At 39.2% G+C, this 22,020-nt stretch overlaps 1 protein-coding gene across 3 annotated transcripts in view; it reads right to left on the minus strand.

The window, feature by feature from the left end:
• LOC146003686 (sialin-like) overlaps positions 1-22,020 on the minus strand; it is a 187,465-nt gene that overhangs the window by 33,471 nt on the left and 131,974 nt on the right. For all 3 annotated transcript variants that reach the window (XM_083142047.1, XM_083142049.1, XM_083142050.1), the window contains 5 exons: positions 18,492-18,682; positions 10,223-10,456; positions 8,524-8,608; positions 6,621-6,841; positions 5,175-5,324 (listed from right to left, as the gene is read on the minus strand). In XM_083142047.1, the coding sequence (XP_082998173.1) occupies positions 5,175-5,324; positions 6,621-6,841; positions 8,524-8,608; positions 10,223-10,456; positions 18,492-18,682 (881 nt within the window). The remainder of the gene's footprint in view (positions 1-5,174; positions 5,325-6,620; positions 6,842-8,523; positions 8,609-10,222; positions 10,457-18,491; positions 18,683-22,020) is intronic.

The following is a 22,020-nucleotide window of genomic DNA, read 5'->3' on the forward strand; positions in this document are numbered from 1 at the left end:
GATTTGTTCGAACTTTTAGGAGAGGAAGAATCTTTGTTTTCTTCCACTAAGTCTTCATCTGCACTGTTCGGAATGCCACATGATTTGTTCAAACCTTTAGGAGAGGAAGAATCTTTGTTTTCTTCCACTAAGTCTTCATCTGCACTGTTCGGAATGTCACATGATTTGTTCCAACCTTTAGGAGAGGAAGAATCTTTGTTTTCTTCCACTAAGTCTTCATCTGCACTGTTCGGAATGCGACATGATTTGTTCGAACTTTTAGGAGAGGAAGAATCTTTGTTTTCTTCCACTAAGTCTTCATCTGCACTGTTCGGAATGCCACATGATTTGTTCAAACCTTTAGGAGAGGAAGAATCTTTGTTTTCTTCCACTAAGTCTTCATCTACACTGTTCGGAATGCCACATGATTTGTTCAAACCTTTAGGAGAGGAAGAATCTTTGTTTTCTTCCACTAAGTATTCATCTTCACTGTTCGGAATGCCACATGATTTGTTCAAACCTTTAGGAGAGGAAGAATCTTTGTTTTCTTCCACTAAGTCTCTATCTGCACTGTTCGGAATGTCACATGATTTGTTCCAACCTTTAGGAGAGGAAGAATCTTTGTTTTCTTCCACTAAGTCTTCATCTGCACTGTTCGGAATGCGACATGATTTGTTCGAACTTTTAGGAGAGGAAGAATCTTTGTTTTCTTCCACTAAGTCTTCATCTGCACTGTTCGGAATGCCACATGATTTGTTCGAACTTTTAGGAGAGGAAGAATCTTTGTTTTCTTCCACTAAGTCTCTATCTGCACTGTTCGGAATGCCACATGATTTGTTCAAACCTTTAGGAGAGGAAGAATCTTCAGCGATAACAAGTGTAACGTCCTGAACAGGAGCAAAATCATGATCCTGAAACTTGTCGGGATTAAAGGGAAATATTCCTGTAGAGCGGAAACCTGAAACAGCTTTCTCCATTGTTGCAACTTTTATGAAAGCATGATTTAGGAGTTCAGCCAAATCATATTCTGTCACCCTCTCGTGGCCAGTTGTAGTTAAATAAAGATCATATTCCCTGTACAATGCATTTTTCAATGGACTGAAAAATGTTACGTCGAGCGGCTGCAACCGGTGTGATGTGTGCGGTGGCAGAGATACCATATGAATGGTTATTCCTGCAGAATTCATAACTCTCGATTGAAATATGGCTTGCATGGTTATCTAAAATAAGCAGCACTGGGTCACTTGCTGCGGGTTTTGCAGATTTCTGGAAGTGAACTAGCCACTCAGTGAACAATTCTGCGTTTGTCCAACCATTTTTCGAACACTTGTAAGAACACCCGATAGGACCATTTCTTTGTAATTGAGGTGTCGTACGTTTCCGCGGATAAATCAGCATTGGTGGAATATAAGATCCAGCAGCGTTGACAGCAAAAACACCAGTTATTGTGCGCCCTTTTTCTGCCGAAGTAGCAGCACCAATCCTCTTCATACCTTTCGCAGCGTAAATCTTCGGGCACTTCTTTGGGACGACCGTTATTCCTGTCTCATCCATGTTGTAGATTTGCCTTGGCTCAAATTTATATTCATCCATAACTTTCTGAAGATTTGAGAAAAATAGCTTCGTTTCTTCTTCATTGAATGCAGTAATTCTATTTAAGCTTGTTCCTTCGGGTTGTCGTAGAGTTACATCGGGATTTCGTTTTAAAAATCCGTACAGCCAGTCTTTACCTGCTAGAGCCTGTTCCATATTGAAAGAATCTACAATTTCGTGATCTTCTGCATATCTAAATACTATGCGTCTTAATTCTTTCGGAGTTAACCCGTATAATAACTTTGCCAGTGTCAGAACATAGTCCTTCAATTCACTTTCCACTTCAACAGAAAACGTTGATTTTCTTCCAAGCCGGGTTGGAGTAGGCAGATCACGATTTTCTACAAGCTTTTTCCGTAAAGTAGACTCAGGTATGTTGAACCATCTGCCAACTTCCCTTATTTTTCTTCCTTCATTTTTGATAGCGTCCAGAGCGTTTTTCAGATTACCCTGAGAGTAGGAGTTCTTCTCAGTTTTTCTGTTGTAATTTCGTGGCATCTGTGAACAAAATAAAAACCTGGGTATTACTACTTGTTTCACCTTTAATGTCGTTTGGGGAAATTGTGCGCATTCAATTACATATACGGGGGAATCGTGCGCACCCTTTCTCCGAAGCGCACCATTGCCCCACACCAACCTTACAAAAAATTTACTTTCTAGAAAAATATATAAAAACGTTAATCTCGTAACAAGTAGACACGTGTATAGACATGATCATGCACTATCGAAACAAGCATAGTTCAAAACACTAGAGTAAAAATTTAAGACATACCTCCTTATTTTCGTCAACAGCAAAATAACAACAATGGACACAAAAACAAACATCCACTCGCTACACACAACACAATACAACTGGCGCGAAAAGCCCAATGTAGTAGTATTTCCTGAGACGCCCGCTAGGTTATAGCATGAATCGAAAGCTCATTCTCTGGCTCGTACCTTCGGAAACGTGGTGCGCACGATTCCCCGCCGCGCACGATTCCCCCACTTTCCCCTACTATTACTACTTCCACTACTACTACTACTTCCAATAATAATAATTTGAATTATTATTTCCATGCAGCATGGAGAAAAGCACAGCATTCCAAACACACACGTCTTTCACAGTGATGCCTTGAAAATAAAGACGAGTTCTTCTTGAAAATAAAATATATGGGTAACTTTGATTGATTTAAAAGAGAAAAAAGTTGTTTTGTATCTCAGTTGCAACAATGTTCAATACACTGGCGTACGCTCGATTTTTTTTTTCCGGGAGGGGCTGGAATAGAAAATGTGGATAGCACATGGCTTCGTTTTGGAGGGCAGGATGCATAATAAAATATTTCGTATTTTTGGAGCTTTTCAGTCTATTAAAATTGTATTCAAAGACAAAAATTATAATCGGACTCAATTGAAAAGAGGTTTCGCATTTACACATTTTGATTTTTTAAAGTTCTTAACGGATTTTTATTTGAAAATTCTGATTTTCTCAAAACTTAGGCAGGGGCTGTAATCCCATCGGCCACCCTTCTACGTACGCCAGTGTTCAACGAACATGTATTTTTTGTGTGTGAACACTGAGAATTAACTAAAGAAAGTTCTTAGTTACTTGTAAGCGGTTAATGTATAGACAAAGGCTAGGCGGACAACAATACAGTCACCAGTTCGCCTTCCCATTGCATTGTTTACCGAAACACGTTTGAATGTCTCTCTTTAAAATGTGTCACCTTGTTGACTAGACAATTATTCAAACAACAATAAGCTTAACTATTGCAAAATGTTTTGTTGGTAAGAACAACGAGACAATCCAGATGTGATGAGGACTAAAAGTGGTAAACGTTGTAAGTGCCAAAAGCGAAAGTGCTGGAAATCGCATCGTTCCGAACATCAGCTCGTAAGAACGTGCACACTAGTGACCTCTTTACACGCCCTTTGAACTACTTAGAGGGCTACCAGCCACATTTCACGTTTACCACATTATAAAGCATGGCACATTTCACAGTTTAACGTAGAAAACGGTGTTTGAATTCTTGTGGCACTTACAGCGTTTACCAATTTTACTCTTCAATTATCGGGGACATTTATGCGGGGAAGAAGCCGGAAAAGTTCTTACCAATTTCGGGAATCGAACCCGGATCTCTTGCGTGGTTGTCAGACGCTCTGCCGACCAGACCACCGCAGCTCCTTGGATGAGTTCCATACGTTGATTATTTCAATTTATTTTAATATATTTTCTTGTTTTTATGGATTTTCTTCACACTTAAAATGTCTCACCTCGTTGACCAGACAATTATTTCGTAACAAAGAAACAAAAGAATGCTCCCAGGATTTGATAAAAATCGAATGACTAGAAAGTAATTTCGTTCTATTGTTTTCATAAATACTATATTTATGTAAATCTCTACTACTTAATAGTAGATAGTAGTGGTATTAGTAGTATTATTGGTAGTAATTCAGGGAGAAAGTTCTAGAAATAACGCCACCTTGATGAAATCCTGCGTACGCTACTGCCTCATAAGATGCATGACGTCAAACTGAAATGTTCTGACTAATCTCTTGAGCCTTCTATGTACGAAAACTAAAGTTATGCTTAAATTATTGATTCAACACACTTTCTCAAGCGTGCCTACCAAGTGGAAGATTGCGATCGATTCTGAGAACTGGATGCAGTTTTAACAAGTTTCGACGAATGACGTCATGGCGCTGAGTGTTTCAACCTTTGAATCATTCACTATCAAAGCCAATTCTGCCACAGTACAACAGGTGGATTCAACTCTCACTGAGCGACATATTTCCAACCATACACTTGGATACTTGCAGAGACGTGCGCCCTGCTTTCTTTAGGGTTGGTCGGTATACCCAGATATTTAGCACATTTAGAACTCGTGCTACTTTCAAAAATGGCAATGGATGGTCATTTTAAGGGTTATTTGGTTTTTCTAGAATTCTTCACCGCTCTTATTTGAAAATGTTGATTATCTCAACATTTCGGAGGGGACCGTAGCCCCACCAGCCTCCGCCAGCGTACGCCAGTGGACGTGACTGAGAACGAGACACACTTTTTCAAAATCGAGACGAGACCGAGGAAAAATTTGCTTAATCGAAACACTGTGCGACTTCTTCCGACATACCTAGCGGCATCTACCTGATTACGTCAACCTCCGTGGCGTAGTGGTAAGCACAGGGGTCCGGGTTCGAATCCCGGCCTGAGCATGGATGTTCTTTTTGACTATCGTTCACTCTCTTCCTTGCAATTAGCCAAAGTGGCAGAGAAGCAAACCAAAATAAAGCAAATTAATCTACCTCATTATTTGTAGATAAGTCACATTTTGTTCATAGCGGTTACAAAATCGTCCCATTAGTGTAAAAGCCACCTAGGTGGCTGAGAGGACTTTCAATCTCGCCACCAGGGTTCCCAGGTTCGAATCTCTGTCATGGGCGTCGAAAAGAGGGCGGTTCGAGCAGGTCCGACGACCTCCTCTGGAAATCATTAATTTCAAGTTACAAGCAAGAAGGAAGTTTGTTAAGTTTATTGTTAATAACCAAAATAAAGTTCAGTTAGTATTTCAACAGAATAACTAAAGTGGCCATCCTTAGTTCACACTAAATTTGAGAGTACTCACCGCCTGAATGCTGAAACCAAGAACAGTCTTTATGTACATTGGTCCTGGAATGATGAAAGTGTAGTTGGCCCATATCCTTCCGAACGTGGTGATGGTGATGGCCCAGACTGGCGGGGAAAGGCAGATATTCTTCCAAGGCACTGGCATTCCCTGAAGATAAAAGAATTGACAGATCTGGTGACGTAGAAATGGCTAGAAATGAAACCTCTCAAAAAGCAATCAACAGAATTGGAAACAATGTTGAATATATTATAATATTACATTTCGAACATAGTGATGTAATGGAAAAGAGAAAGCGAGGAAGGTGGAACGAGAAAAAGACAGAAAAGTTTGAAAGAAAGAAATTATAGAAACTGAGGAAAAAAACAAACAGAAGCCAGAATCTTTACGTAGCCAAACATGTGAACTCTAGTACATACTTAAATATGCGGAGAAAACACTTATGCGCGGGTCGGGATTCGCCACCGTCACCTCTGGCGGAATATCGTGCTGTGCTAACCACTCCACCACGGAGGTCGGCAGGAAATTGGTGGAGAAACACAAAAAGAAGAAGAGAGAGAGATAGAAACAGGGGGAAGAGAGTGAAAGATAGAATGGCAGAACTGAAATGGAAATAGGGGCTAAGAAAGATAGAAACGTGAAAGTAAAAAAAGACAAAAGGTGAAACGAAAAGAAAGGAACGTGGAAGGAGAAAAAACGTGTAAGAACGATAAAAACTAGGAAGGAGAAAAAACGAGAGAAACGTGAAAGGAAACAGAGAAAGAAAGATAATAATGGAAGATGAAATAGAAACATGTAAGGAAATATAAAAAGGAAGAACGTTATGTGCAAGGAGAAAAGAAAAGGAGATAAGAACATGGAAGGAATAAGAGAGAAACGTGGAAAAAAATATAAATGTGTATGGAAAAAGAGAAAACAAAGGAAGAGAAACATGGAAGGAAAAGGACACACAAAGAAAAATAGAAAGGTGGAAGGGAGAAAGAGGAATATAGAAAGGCGGAAGGAAAAAAGAAAAACGATAGAAGGAAACTAGGAACAAAGAAAGATGGAAAGGAGAAAGAGGAATAAAAAAAGGCAGAAAGAAAAAGAAAGAAACGATAGAAGGAAACGAGGAACAAAGAAAGATGGAAAGGAGAAAGAGGAATATAGAAAGGCAGAAGGAAAAAGAAAGAAACGATAGAAGGAAACGAGAAGAAAGAAACATTGAGGGAAGGAGAGAAAGAAACACAAACGTGAAAGAAAGATAAAGTAAGAAGCGCGCAAGGAGAAAAGGGGAAGACGGACACGTGGAAGGAAAAGGCAACGAAAGAAATAACTGTGGAAAGAAAAAGAGAAAGAAAGCTGGTAAGGAAGAAAAATGGAAATAATATTGCGCCCACCTAATCAACCTCTTCGCGACACCCCTACCCCCAATAGCTCTGCTTTAGGGAAGAAACAGACACATACCTTGGAGCTGACCACGGTATCCTTCACGTTCTCCTCGATGTACAGCCTCTCTTCCGGGGAGATCCGAGGGTGCTGGGCGGGGGTGTCGAAGGCCAGTAACCACCAAATGCCGCACCAGAGCACCCCGATGGACCCCGTGACGTAGAACACCACTCGCCAGCCGAAGTTGTGGATGAGGAACCCACACAGTGGGTAGGTGAGGCCGATGCCTATACTCATGCCTGTGGAGAAAGGATTTGGATTACGAAAATGGAAAATTGGTTTGCATTTGGAGTGTGCAGACCATATTGCTTTACTGAACAGGATTGCCAGATTGTCAATTGAAAAATATGTGACAAAATCAAAGCTGCAAGTTGAAAATAGACAAAATCGCAATCACACCTTGAAAAATTAAGGAACACCATTGCAACGACAACTTGAAAATAAGGGATAAAATCACAACTTGAAAATATAGGGGACAAGATCGCGATCACAACTTAAAATATAAGATACAAAATCGTAATCACAACTTGAAAATAAGGGACAAAATCGCAACCACAAGTTGAAGATAAGGGACAAAATCGCAACCACAATTTGAAAATGAGATACAAAATCGCAACCACAATTTGAAAATGAGATACAAAATCGCAACCACAATTTGAAAATGAGATACAAAATCGCAACTACAACTTGAAAATAATACAAAATCGCAATCACAACTTCAAAATAAGACAAAATCGCAATCACAACTTGAAAATAAGGGACAAAATCGCAATCATAACTTGAAAATAATACAAAATCGCAATCACAACTTGAAAATAATACAAAATCGCAATCACAACTTGAAAATAATACAAAATCGCAATCACAACTTGAAAATAATACAAAATCGCAATCACAACTTGAAAATAAGATACAAAATCGCAATCACAACTTGAAAATAAGATACAAAATCGCAATCACAACTTGAAAATAAGGGACAAAATCGCAATCACAATTAGAAAATAAGTGACAAAATCGCAATCACAAAATGAAAATAAGACAAAATCGCAACCACAACTTGAAAATAAGGGACAAAATCGCAATCACAACTTGAAAATAAGGGACAAAATCGCAATCACAACTTGAAAATAAGGGACAAAATCGCAATCACAACTTGAAAATAAGGGACAAAATCGCAATCACAACTTGAAAATAAGATACAAAATCGCAATCACAACTTGAAAATAAGGGACAAAATCGCAATCACAACTTGAAAATAAGATACAAAATCGCAATCACAACTTGAAAATAAGATACAAAATCGCAATCACAACTTGAAAATAAATACAAAATCGCACTCACAACTTGAAAATAAGGGACAAAATCGCACTCACAACTTGAAAATAATACAAAATCGCAATCACAAATTGAAAATAAGACAAAATCGCAATCACAAATTGAAAATAAGACAAAATCGCAATCACAAATTCAAAATAAGACAAAATCGCAATCACAACTTGAAAATAAGGGACAAAATCACAACTTGAAAATAAGTGACAAAATCGCAATCGCAACTTGGAAATAAGGGACAAACTCGCAATCACAGCTTGGAAATAAGGAACAAATTTGCAATAACACAGCGCATAGCCTTAATAAACACTTCATCTCAACTTTTCATCTCTAGAACAGTTCTTTCTCATGAAACAATTACAATAGATGTTGTAGATAAAAATAGTAGTTGTTATTCCTGTCTTCCAGTACTCGAGTACACTGCATTACATGGCTACGGCGGAAATGTCCTATTGAGAATTCTTTCTTTCAGTGTTTCCAACCTTCTAATTTATTACCAATATCCTTCAAACACCGGTCTTCCTCTAACCAAAACTTGCGATATTTACAACTTCTTACCTTTACAGTCACCGTGAAGATAAAATTCAATTACCTTGGAACGAAGACATGAATCTACTCCTCTCGGACAAAGGAATCCAATGACCTACGATGGCGAACATGGCCGGCCACGTTAGACCCTGAAAGAAACAAATGTTAGTGCAAATTTTATAAGTTTGCTTTATGCTAGGTTAGACTCACAGGGTATCGGACCAGAAATGCCAATTTTATTCAGACAGACGAAACTAATAGCAATACAGAAAACAGTTCAGCAAATATCACAATTCTCCTGAATATTCTTGTGTATTGCTAACGAATAAAATACAGGGTTGTCAAAGGGCCGGGAACCCCTAAATTCCAATGGGTTCTATTGGGTTTCGCAACAGCACCGGAAACTTTTTTCAATTTAATTTCAATTCGGTACAAGTTGCGTATTGCTTCATTTCAATACGTAATTTCGACCGTATTTAAATTCATCCGGAGAAAAAGGTTGCTGGACCGTATTTAAATTGTTCTGGAGAAAAGGTTCCTGGACCGAATTGAAATACTTTACAGATAAAAAGGTTCTTAGACTTCAGAAATATTCTCTCTCTCTGTGTGGTGATATTCTTATAACACAGAAAAACCGAATTAGAACAATACAATGATTTTTGCAGATTAAGTATTTGCTGGTTCCTTTCAAATATCTTGTACTTTGTTACAAATTTGTTGTCAATTACCTTTTGTAACTGATATTAGATTTCGTTTTCATTCTTGGCTTTTGAGAAAGATGTGTTCAGCTACAGCTAGCGTCAATCACACGCTTGAACAAATATTACTGCTTTATTTCATTCGTCTGAAGCATCGCCTCACGAAGAAAGAAGTACCTACAACTATTTTATGAGGCTGCTTTTCAAAATGCATTATTTCTAATGCCGGCCCCCGTGGCGAAGTGGTTATCACATCGCACTACGACGCGGTCATGGGTTCGAATCCCGGCTTGGGCATGGATGTTTGTGAGTGTCCATTCATCAATTTCATCATGTCATCCCTCATCCACATCTTCGCAAATTAGCCATAAGTGGCTAAGACTTACCTTGCATAGCAGTGAACCCCAAACTTTGTGGCAGAAAACTATAAAAATGTACCAAATACGCGAACATTTAAGAAATTGAGATTTTCTTGCTTCACAAATCCAATGAAACAAACATTACGGTATAACACCATTAAGCCTTGTTTCCATGATATGAAACACTCAATATGCTGACCAAGGCAGTAATGTATTTTATTATAAAACATAAACTAAACGTGACGTTTCAACCTTCTAGCAAGGTCTTCTTCAGACTCTGCACAGTTGACAAGGAAAAGCCACCTGCTAGAATGTTCCACAACAACTTTCTAATAGTTTAGAGGGGAGTAATGTTTGCTTATATAATTCGTCCTGTTTTTGTATCTTGTTACATTTGTACTTGGTGCAGGGTCTGAAGAAGACCTTGCTAGAAGTTTGAAACGTTACGTTTAGGTTATGCTTTATAATAAAATAAATTTCTGCCTTGGTCAGTATATTGAGAGTTTCAAAACATTATGGTTAAAATAACTGCTATTATTGTAGGTATTATCAAATGTTTAAGGACGTTTAACGACTAAAGAAACAGTTGTTATTGGTACTTTGCAAATTGATGTCCTATACTAAATTTAGGATTGAATTGAATCTTAAAGCAGCTTACATAAAACCACACACTCAAGATTTGGCAAAAGAAGAGAAAACAACTGACCGACGCCACACCCTGTATGCAGCGGAGAACAACGATGGCTGAATAGTGGAAGTCAGCCGCCGGGGAGATGAGGAGTGAGCAGAGAGCGGTCGTCAACTGAGCTCCACCGAAAACGATCTTGGTGCCGAACCTCTGGGACAGGGCACCGCCCGCCACCTGCGAGAAGATGTAGCTCCAGTAGAATGAGCTCAGGATCACAGACTGAGTGGTGCTGTCCCAGTCAAATTCACCTTTCTGAAAGAAGAAGAAGAATACGTAGAGTCTTATCAAGAAGAGAAGGACTGCGGTCAATTATATATATATCTAGGTACAGTTCTGGGGGTACGCCGCACTGGCACTTTATAAAAGTGGGATTAAAAACAAATAACCAGAGCCAGGAAATTCAGGCGTTTATTTTGGTTAAAATAGGCAGGCAGATAGTACGGTAGCCGGACAATTGCGATGGCGAACAATTGCGATGAACACAGAATTGAAAGGGCGGGTGGACAATTGCGATTACATTTTAAGGTAAATTTCTCGTATCGGACAAACGGCTGAAATTTGCTAGTTCTTTTAATTTCAAAATTCGTACTTACGTATTGTGCATTGAGAAACATTGTTGAAGGTGGCATTTCGTTTATTTCACGGAAATAAGCTCCATTTGCGACATATCGAGTAGGTTTTCTTAGTTTCTTTTTGCCTTCGGTAACACGCAAAATGGCGGTCACAGTTTCACTACCGTACTCGGCATGCAGTGTTTTCACCCCACTGCACCAAAAAATACCTACGTAGCCCCACAAACCATTGACGCATAGCCCCACTAACCATTGATACATAGCCCCACGAACCATTTCCGGTAAGGTTCGGTTAGGTAGGGTCACGTTTAGGTTACAATCGTTAAAAATTGTTTTAGAAAAGAAAATGCGTAGCCCCACACACCATTCTCGCATAGCCCCACGAACCATTGACACATAGCCCCACGAACCATTTGCGGAAACGTACCTTCTTCAGTTACAAAAAGACGTGTTTGGAAACACTGACCGGCATTGACCGTGATTACGCCATCACACACAGACAACATCCGACTGGAAGGAAATGGATGCAACATCTTCCGTGCATCGGTCACACATTTATATCGAAAAATAGATGATTTACCGGCAAACTTCAATGAACGATGCGAGAAAACACTTCCCCGAACTTCCACAAGTCTAAAGAAACTGCATTCGGTAAGTAATTTCTCCTGTAAATTTGAAGAAATCCGTTTGTCCGATACGAGAAATTTACCCATTTCAAATCTTCTATTAAATTGAAGGGTGACTTAACACCTCGTACAATACCTCCTACAAGAAAATTGTGTGAAATATTGATATTTTCGGCTGGGAATTTGATTCAATCCAGTTTTTGAACGGTGCGAATACACTTCCCAACTCTCGTCGATTTTAATGTCACGATTATTCCTTTTCTGATCTTCTATATTTAGCTCCATCCGCATGTACTTGATATTGGTGCCTTCTGCTTTGCTCTTGAGGCAGGCCAGAACGTCATGAATTTTTGGATGCGGTCTTCCAAGCCACCTATTTATTTTGTTGTTCCAACCTTCTACAGCATTATTTGTTCTATGGCGCCTTTGGTTAGGTTAGGCCCTGATCGTCGAAATTGCCCTACCATTAATTTGTAAAATGACCATCACCTTCAAAAACATCGCAATTGTCCGTGGTTTTGGCTTCATCGCAATTGCCCGCCATCGCAACTGTCCTAGATTCGTGGAAAATAGACACAATAAACCAACAAAAGTCGGAAATTTCAATTTACTCATATCTATAATTTCATTCAAAAAGTTAAATCTACACGAAAACCACATTTTTACTTTCCATTGTTGCCTTGATTGCACATAACCACTACGTATAAATTATAGATAGCCAGTCGTCTTGTCAGACTTCCATAACAGTAAGTGCCTCGACAGAAGTAATTAGAGCAAACATGAAACATGCTGTTGTAACCGGATTCATATCGTCAGGAAAGGAATTTCCACCCGTAAGAATACCCCATATACTGTTTTCAATTTTTCCAATTATCTCGCTCCTCATGCCTCGCGGCTCGAGCGAGATAAGAAGGAGGAAGCAGTTGTAAGAGCTGATCGCTTGGCGTCAGACGGTGGATCGGGCAGTGGCTCGACGTTTGTTCTCCCGAGTGCAGAAGTATGTACGTACGGGATGTAATACCTGCAATTACTTGTTTGCGTTGAATAAATGGTAAGTCAATAAAACTTATTCTCATTACTTCCCGTCGCCATAAGAGAAAGAATGAAAGAAATGATATGCTAAAGAGAGAAGAGAAGAGAGAGAGAGAGAGAGAGAGAGAGAGAGAGAGAGAAAGAGAGAGACAGAGAAAGAGAGAGACAGAGAGACAGGGAAAGAGAGAGACAGAGAAAGAGAGAGAGAGAAAGAGAGAAAGAGAGAGAGAAAGAGAGAGGGAGAGAAAGAGAAAGAGACAGAGAGAGAAAGAGAGAAAGAGAGAGAGAAAGAGAGAGAGAAAGAGAGAAAGAGAAAGAGAGAGAGAAAGAGAGAGAAATAGAAAGAGAAAGAGAGAGAGAGAGACAGAGAGAGAGACAGAGAGAAAGAAAGATAGAGAGAGAGAGAAAGAGACAGAGAGAGACAGAGAGAAAGAGAGAGAGAGACAGAGAGAAAGAGACAGAGAGAAAGAGAAAGAGAGAGAGAGAGAGGCAGAGAGAATGAGAAAGAGAGAGAGAAAGAAAAAGAGAGAAAGAGAGAAAGAGAAAGAGAGAGAGAAAGAGAGAGAGAAAGAGAGAGAAATAGAAAGAGAAAGAGAGAGAAAGAGAGAGAGAGAGAGAGACAGAGAGAAAGAAAGATAGAGAGAGAGAGAAAGAGACAGAGAGAAAGAGAGAGAGAGACAGAGAGAAAGAGACAGAGAGAAAGAGAAAGAGAGAGAGAGAGAGGCAGAGAGAATGAGAAAGAGAGAGAGGAAGAAAAAGAGAGAAAGAGAGAGAGACAGAGAGAATGAGAAAGAGAGAGAAAGAAAAAGAGAGAGAGAAAGATAAAGAGAAAGAGAGAGAGAAAGATAAAGAGAAAGAGAGAGAGAAAGATAGAGAGTGAGAAAGATAAAGATAGAGAAAGATAAAGAGAAAGTTAAAGAGAGAAAGAGAGAGAGAAGGAAAATAGGAAATACAGAAAGACAGAAAAGAGACAGAGCAGGAGGAGGAACAGCAGAAGATCGACCGAGAGAAAGAATAAAGAAAAATGACAGAAAATAGGAGGGAAAACAGAAAAATAAGTGAAGGAGAAGCAAGGAAGAAACACGAATGAAGAGGTACTAAAGCTGAGAAAAGAAAGGAAAGCTAGAAAAATTATACAATAAAAGGGAGGGAGAAAGGAGAACAAGGCATTGTTTAACTTATTCCAACGAGAGTCAAACCCCCCCCCCCGCCTTTTCAATCCGACCTAATTTCGCATGAGACCTTATGATGAACACAATGACAAACAAGTTGAAGAGTATCGGAACATTTCTTCCCAGAAAAAAGATCTTGCTTAACTTACGAAATACGTCACTAAAGAACAGGAAGATGATGAATTAATAAATTTAGACCCCATGCTATCCTTTGTTTTGGGCCCTGTTGTCATTATTTAGGGTGACCAGATATTTGTTGACCAAGAAGAGTATAGTCTATAGGTTGAAGGTGCCCATGAATTTTGCTCTTTCACGGGGTCCGCAAAAATCCCTCGCGACTTCTTGACAGTCTAATTATCCTGGAAATTATGCAAAATTAAAACTTGCTTTTTATTTTACACTAATTTTGCACAAAAAACTATATTTTGTGACTACATAATATCTATTTTAATATTCTGATGCAATTCTTGAATATTCTCAAGCAAATTTCTTGGTATGTTGATGCATATAATTGGAGGAGAATATTTACACACCAATATTGATCAATATTTTGAACAAATTTTAATTATTGCAATTTTCAAGTATCGGTGGGAATCGGTAAGAGTATCGGTATCGGTTCAAAGTGGTATCGGCTCAACCCAAATAATTATCATTAAATTCCAATGAATTTGAAATACGTTTTGCTTGTTGATGGAATATGAAAATGACACTTGAAATTGTTCATAGGAAATTCTTGAGTCAAGGATTCAGTTTGTTGACACCTTGACGTTCTCCGTTCTGTGGATTTTACGGCATTTTACGCATAAAATAATGTGAAATTAAATAGCAAGGAAAAGAGTATATTTGGGGATTTTTGCAAATTGAAAAGAGTATAGAGTATATGAACCTCTAAAAGAGTATGTCTGGTCACCCTACATTATTATTATTATTGTTAGTTTTGTTATAATATAGGAACGAATTTCAAAGTGCACCAGCTTTCCAAAAATATAGCCGTTTTCATACTGATCGTTTGAGGCATGTATTTTGTGACGTGACATCAAGAAAAATGAACACGCTTTGTTGCACCTTTCTGTGAGATTAGCACATTTATCCCCCTTCTTACCCCCTCTTTGATGCTTCAGCACCTTTTTCCTTCCTTCTCTTTCACGTTCTGTTTAAAAATTGGACAGAAAAATAAATGATTTTTCACTATTCTTAAGCATCTACATAAAATCCTATAGTGTCATTTTGTAGAGCAGAACGAGAGATATAAAATGGTATAATATAAATTATACCATGTTTACCATAAATTATATTATTTAATACAGTGTTGTATAAAGAATGTTCATGCAACTGGTTTAGACCTGAGTAGACATTTTATCAGCAGTTTTTTAAAAACATTTTCAGAACCTTTCCTGACCAGAATTTTGCACCTTAAAATCAGTTCTCTAGTTATAAAGGTGCTTTACTTCCACTAATTGCATACTCTCTATTAATAATACTTGTAAACTTTAACATATAGATACATCTGATTAAAAATTACTCAAATTGCATTCAATATAGTACTGATAATAGTCGTATGATGTAATAAGTTATTTATATGCTAGAAACTCCTTCCTTCCACACAGAGGCGAAGATATAGTACAAGCAATGCAAGCACTGCTTGCATAATTCGAATATCATTTAATGTACTTAATGTTCTAACCGTATTTAGTTTCCATCGCACTCGATTTCGCGAAAAAAAAGCGGCCGCAAACTCCCCCAGCAGCTCTGTAGCAAGCACCAGCCTCAATGCTTGCAGCCGTTCTGCGGGAAAATAAGGCCTCCGAAGGAGTCACATGGCGAAGCGTGAAATTCTGGTGGAACCCGTCCACAAAGCTTCTACAAAAAGCTGTGCTTTCCGAGCTTGCGTGATTCCCGAAAATAGCCGAGTTCAACCGAAAGCAGAAGGATTCATCTATGGGTACGTTGCCAGCAAAGACTAGTAACGAATATTTGTCTTCATGAACACGTAAACAAGATCGCAAATATAATAATAATTGTTAGTCATAAAATAACTAAAAGAAGTTATTATCACTGTTCTAAATTCCATATATATCATATTATATTACAAATTATTTTAGATTTCGCGAAATGTAAAACGCGTAAAAAAAGTTGACATTGGGAGTTGGGGCAGTGGAATTTCTGCACCCCCGTGAAGAGTTTTCTCAGGGAGGGAGGGAAGATTGGACGGACCTTGGTCCTGCACCCTGCTTCCTGGTCGGTCCAGCTCAAATTACGCCAGAAGTGTTGACCGCTACCAGTGTTTGCAACTGCCAAATTATTTACGCAGTAATTCAAGTGAGCTCTTTCACAAATTTTACAATCAATAAATTGACTGCTTTTGAATAAAACTTGGGGTGAAAATAAAGCTATCTGAGAAAGAACTATCTACTGATATTTGTACATGGCATAGAAGTAAATCGTATACATTCTGCATATTATGAGCACAAGAATATGTTTTAATGATTGATTGATTGATTTGTTGTTTTAAGTCCACTTTATGCACAGTAAGGCTAATCGGGACTGGACCTACAGTTTAAAATGGGATCTGAAACACTTGTGCCTCCACCGGGTATCGAACCCGGAACCCCTTGATTACAAGGCGACGACACTACCACTGCGCCATCGGGGAGGCCCGAATATGTTTTAAGTTCTATTATTATGACGCAAGTGGTGTTCCCAGGATCTTTTTACGGTCCCCATTTTGTCATATTTTCCTTCCTTTGACGTTTTTTCTTAGATATACTGGGCCAAAAGGGGGTTATGTCTACCATCCAACCCCCCCCCCTTCGCCCCGGGCACGCCATTGAATGACACTTTATTACTTAAATATTAATGTACATACTCGTTCTGCTGAAATGATTCTGATTCCTCCGCGTAATTTTTATCTCCAAACTGATATATCTTTCCTTTGTGACGGATAAAATTAATGAAATAGGTTGGTATCACTTTCTGTTGTTTCAGAGATTTTCAAAGTGATCTTGTGTGGATGCTTGCATTTGCAGTTGTGGAAAGCGCGTGGGATAGTGTGAGTGTTTGTTGCTTCGTGTTTTGTGCTGTGAATTTATCGGAATGAACGCGTATTTAGGAACGGTTGATGTGAAGTGCGGGTGTATTATTGAGCAATTGAAAATTGCTTCGTTTAGCTCGAGAGAGATAAGTGTTAAAATGAAAATCGTGGAAGGGGGTCGACCAACACCAAGAGTTTGAAATTTATTGTGGTGAGTACATCGTCTATGCATGTGTTTCTTTGCTTTGAAATGAATTTTTTATTGTTTGTGTTTAACTTTTTATTTAGTGTTTAAAGTTACTCCAATGCGGTTTTTAGGGTGCCCAAAAATACTAAATTACATCATGCAGCGTAAAATAAACAAATGATTCCCATTTTTTTTTATCTAAATCGGTTTGGTCACCGTTTGACCATATTAAATAATAATGAACAAATAAAGGTACTAATAAGTAAGTAAGAAATTCCGTCTCCCTTTAGTCGTATGCGGAAAGTTCGCATATGCAAAACGTTTAATATCATATGAATAACGTTACCTGGATTTATTTTAAAAAGTAAATGTGACGTTTGCGGATCATATGGTTTATTTTTAGTACAGTCACTTTATTACGATATTTTGACAAATCCAGCGACTGGGTAAATGAGGCTATAAACCTTGAATCTTTCCCCTCGGCATGTCGTTGTACTACATGTTTTATTGTACTGAAACATTGCTTGCCTCCTTCGTAAGACTACGCTTCGCTACTGCTTCCACAGTCTTTTATGAAATAAGCAAAGTAAAAGGTCTTGACGGGTCTCCCTTATCGCACAACACTTGAGCAACCTTGTGTTCTGACGTCAGCGGGGAATGTTTTTATTGTTAAGCCCCATCACACGGAACTTGATTTCTAGTAGGAATGCCCAAGTTGGCGCTGAACAAACTTTCTAGGTAGCAATCATGGCCGCCTGGCTGACTGCTTGACTGGTTTGGAGGAATAGGACATGTTCTAATTGCTACTTGCTTTCCTCGACTGGATTCTGTGGAACAGCCAATCAGAGCAAAGTTTCGCCATGTGAAGATAATCTGTGAGTGTGCAAAGGAGCGCTTTTGTCCGTGGTTTCCGAGTGTTACTCCAGCAATGTATAACGTATACAGCATGAAAGGCGCGTTGAGTTACACCATCTATGCTGAGTGCACGGTGTTTACATTTGAAGCAACTAAAATATTCTTCCATACGTGTACAGTAAACGTTGTAAAGTATGTATTTAAGCAGCGCCATTGTTTTGTACCTAATAACGTTTTATACGAAACGTTATTCCTCTCGGCTGAATAGTTATCGGCTTTTAAAAATGTGAAGTGATACATTGTTTACTTCTCACGCGGCCGCCATTACAACTGCACTCGTATGGGAACAAAAGTCTATCGACAAGTACGTTGATAAGTATCGTGTGAGGCGAAAACTAGCAAATGGGTAGCCAGTCCAGCGTCAACTAGGACATACCTACTGGAAATCCAGTTCCGTGTGATGCGGGCTTTAGACTAGGCAAGCTAGATTTAGTTCTCTTAGCATAAATAATAAATTTTCAGTGTATTTATGAAAATAAAACCTAACCTAACGACGTAAGCATTCCTCGTCTGACGTCAGAACGCAAGGGTGCTGAAATGTTGTGCGATAAGGGAGACCCCGGACTTGACTAGTTGTTTTATTTTGCTGTTATTACAATATTAAGGAATTTTAAAAGTCGACTGCGTTTATCACTTCTGCTCCTTCAGCATCTAATGTTTGTGCGGCCTCTAGGTTATAGCCTAGGATAGCCTAGTGGTAATCTCCCCCTGCTGAAGGATGTGAAGTGAATTGCCCAGTGCATGTGACTTACCTCGTTGGGGCTGACTGTGACGTTGCCAATGTTGTCCACGCAGTGCTTGTTGGTGTTGTTGAGGACCTCCAGGTCTTTGGAGAACTTGACCATCGCCACAATCGCTATGTTGATGTCGTTCCTCATCATGAAGCTCACCAGGAACCCGGAGAAGGACAGGAAGTACAGCACGCGCCGCGCAGGCATACATTCTGAAAAGGAGACAACGGTGTACATGTCAAAAAGTGCACTGAACAAGTTTCCTTGGCCAAAGTACCGGGTGTCTACTAATGATGTACACAACTTCCTTTCCTTGTAGAATGAAAACTAAATTACATATACCCTGTATCAGCTAACTGTAGAGCAGGGCTGCGCATACCTGCAGATGAGGTGGGAAATCGAGTGGTGAAAGCGCAGCGTTGCCAACCGTACCGTCCGGACCTTAGTCAGTACGCCAAATGTACGGCTTGTCAAAATTTGTTTACCATGTGCGTACGGTATTATCCTTTTCAAAAGTTTGCAACGCTGACAAGACAGGCCCGTAGCCAGGAGAGAGGGCTCAGCCCCCCTGGAACTGCCGTCAGCCACCCCCCCCCCCACCTGGCACTGCCGTCAGCCCTCCTTTACATCAGGTAAACTATTTTGCATAATTTGTTTGCAGCGAAGAGTGAAAATGTAGTCAACTCACAACTTTAAGGATAAGTCCACAGAATCTGAACAGTATATTACATTCGCTCATTTTGTTCATGAACAGAAGTAGCTGCAAGTATTTAAGTATTTATAATTTTCTCTAGACTTCAGAAAGTTCTTTCATAGGGGAGCTTCTTTATCTGTACCTTCACTGTCCGTGTTGCAACCTCCTGTTTAGACAGAAATCTGTGACTTTGATGGCATCATGCAAGTTCCCTCCGCATCTGCGTCAAAGTTCAACAACAGCTCCCAAATTTCGGGAACGAAGGGGAGTTTCATTGCTTCGGCCAGGGGTGGAATGTGCTGTAGGCACTGTGATTAAATATTGTGAGTTTTTTGTGTGTGATATACATATCTGTATCATCTAAAATAGTATGGGGTGTGTAAGGGATAATTTCAGTATCAGTCAATTAACACTTCAAGAGATGTTTTAAAAAATTTAGAAAAATGTAGTATTTGTGTAGTATATGATATTTATAAATGAATGAGCGCCCCCCACACATAATTTACCTTCATTTAATATTTTTTTTAAAAAATGGACTTTGTTTACAAAGCCCCCCTGATAACCAGTGAGCCCCCTGGAGATCAATTCTAGCTACGGACCTGTGACAAGAGCGAAGCAAGGAAATCGGGTAATTCCAGTCGCCCATTACGCAATCCCGTTTCTCTCACTGTTCATTGGTGGAGCCGTCTCGCGTCACTACTTGCGCAGAGACTTGTTCTCGTTCTCCTGATCTAGTTAGCTGGCACAGGGAATATGTCTTCTCTGTGACAGGAAAACTGACAACTATGAAACTTTGGCATCGTTGTGCTAGTTCGCGACTCCGGCGAGTGGTGGCGCTAGCTGGCTCAACAAACAGGACTGACGTCTTCACAGAAAAACAAACAAACTGTGTGTGTCTTGCGGAGTTAAAATTTGTAATACAAGTGCAGCGAAAGTTTAGAACAGTGGATCACCGAGTACCATCAACACTGATCTCCGAGAATGCTCGTGTAACACCGAAGCGTACATGGATGGAACTGAACTATCGTCTGGATATCCTACGAACAACGAACGGTGCGAATGTGGAGACATACTGACTGCAGTGGCGCAACCACGGGGGGGGGGGGGCAGAGGGGGCAATGCCCCCTCCAACCGTGGACGGAAATGAGTTCTAGGGGGAGCAAACATTGAAGGCCAAGGGTAACTGCAGGGAGCAAATTTTATGTAAATAAAATCCTTTTCGTAAAATTTTCTTGTTCGCTTCGCTCGCAGTATACATGCTCTTCTTAGTTTTATCAAGATCAGCGCCGTGGCTAGGGGGCGGCGGACGATCTAAATGAAAAAAGTTGTAAAAGATATAATGCCACGGCGCCCCGTGAAATTATTTACGCCCTATTAAATCAATATTGATGTTAGTCTGGAAAGCAATTGATCTAAAAATTTTCTTGCTCGCTTCGCTCGCAATGTATAATTATTTTTTGTAATGCATTGTAAATTGCTAGAGAGAGAAGTAACACTTCTCTTAATTGATTTTGTCTTAAATGCATGAACAATTATCTTGAAGGAAAGGAGCGTCCACATTTAGAGACAATTTATATAATTTTTGCTGTTGGTTTATTATGAGATGGACGAATTGATTGTGTAATGTATTTAAATAATATATGTTGTATGTATATACAGGGCTCGAAAAATCCCGGCCGCCAGGTCGCCATGGCGACTAAAAATTTCAGCCTGGCGACTGTGATCTTTTGCTGTTATATGTACGATATTTTGATGATTCTAAGTTCAAATTGCAGTACAGCGTAAGTTAGCTTATGATTTTTTTTTATCAACGTTGTGAGCATTCCATAGAGTCCGTAACAATTTCTTACGCTTTGTCCCCCAACACCCCATTTCCTGCTTTCTCAAATGATTTAGCGATGTTTTGAATACCGTGATACTCAGCATCTTATACAGAGTGTTTCAAAAGTCGCACAATCCAAACTTTGGAAATGTGGTATATCATGAAAATCATAAGAGATATTTACACCGGGTTTTCTGCATTATAAAGTCTCATCCATTGAGATATTTTTCAATGCTTAAAAATATCAGTTCACTCCATACAGAAAATTATATAAATTAATAACTGGCGGAAAGCAACATTCAAATTTATCCAGAAATGAACTTCTGAGTAAGAAAAATATGTAAGAAATTATCGAAGGGTCATAATCAGACATTTGATGACTGATGCCATGTCAGTCTGTCATTTGCTACCAATATTGGTCATGTGCAACATTTGATGAATTTTTGACTGGCGATTTTATGGGTTGAGCGAAAAGTGCAACACTAGCAGGTCGAAATATGCCAACAGTCGCAAACATGTGTCTAAGTATTGGCTATACATTTACGTGAAAAATCGTAAATCAAGATTTTGTGCCGAAATTGGGCTCTTGAGAGAATTCTAGACTCCCCTGTTTACATTGAATTCTCTTCGCTCACTTTCGCTGCTTCTGTGCCTGTTTGTTTTAATTGATTCAGCATGGCGTATTCATTGGAGCAGTACGTGTGCGTTGCTGAAGAGTATTTTACTACTCATTCTTACACTCATGTGCAAGAAGTTTTCCAATAAAAATGCCCTTCCTGCTTCTGCTGTAGCTACCTCACAAAGCAACTGTTTTACAACCAAACTCCAAAAAATGATCCCACAAATTGTTTAAGAGTTGGCATTTATTGTTCAAAATTAGTTCTCAGATGTCTTCAGCAAATTAACAATGTTTTTTTTTTTTTAAAATAATGTAATTGCCTTTATTTAGAAAAATGCTAACAAATTTATAAACCCAATGATAGCCTACAGGATTAGTTTAGTACAGAAAACCTGGTGTAAATATATCTTATGAT

This window comes from Lepisma saccharinum, chromosome 20 (assembly GCF_977018435.1).
Source record: "Lepisma saccharinum chromosome 20, izLepSacc3.1, whole genome shotgun sequence".
NCBI classification, from domain to species: domain Eukaryota; kingdom Metazoa; phylum Arthropoda; class Insecta; order Zygentoma; family Lepismatidae; genus Lepisma; species Lepisma saccharinum.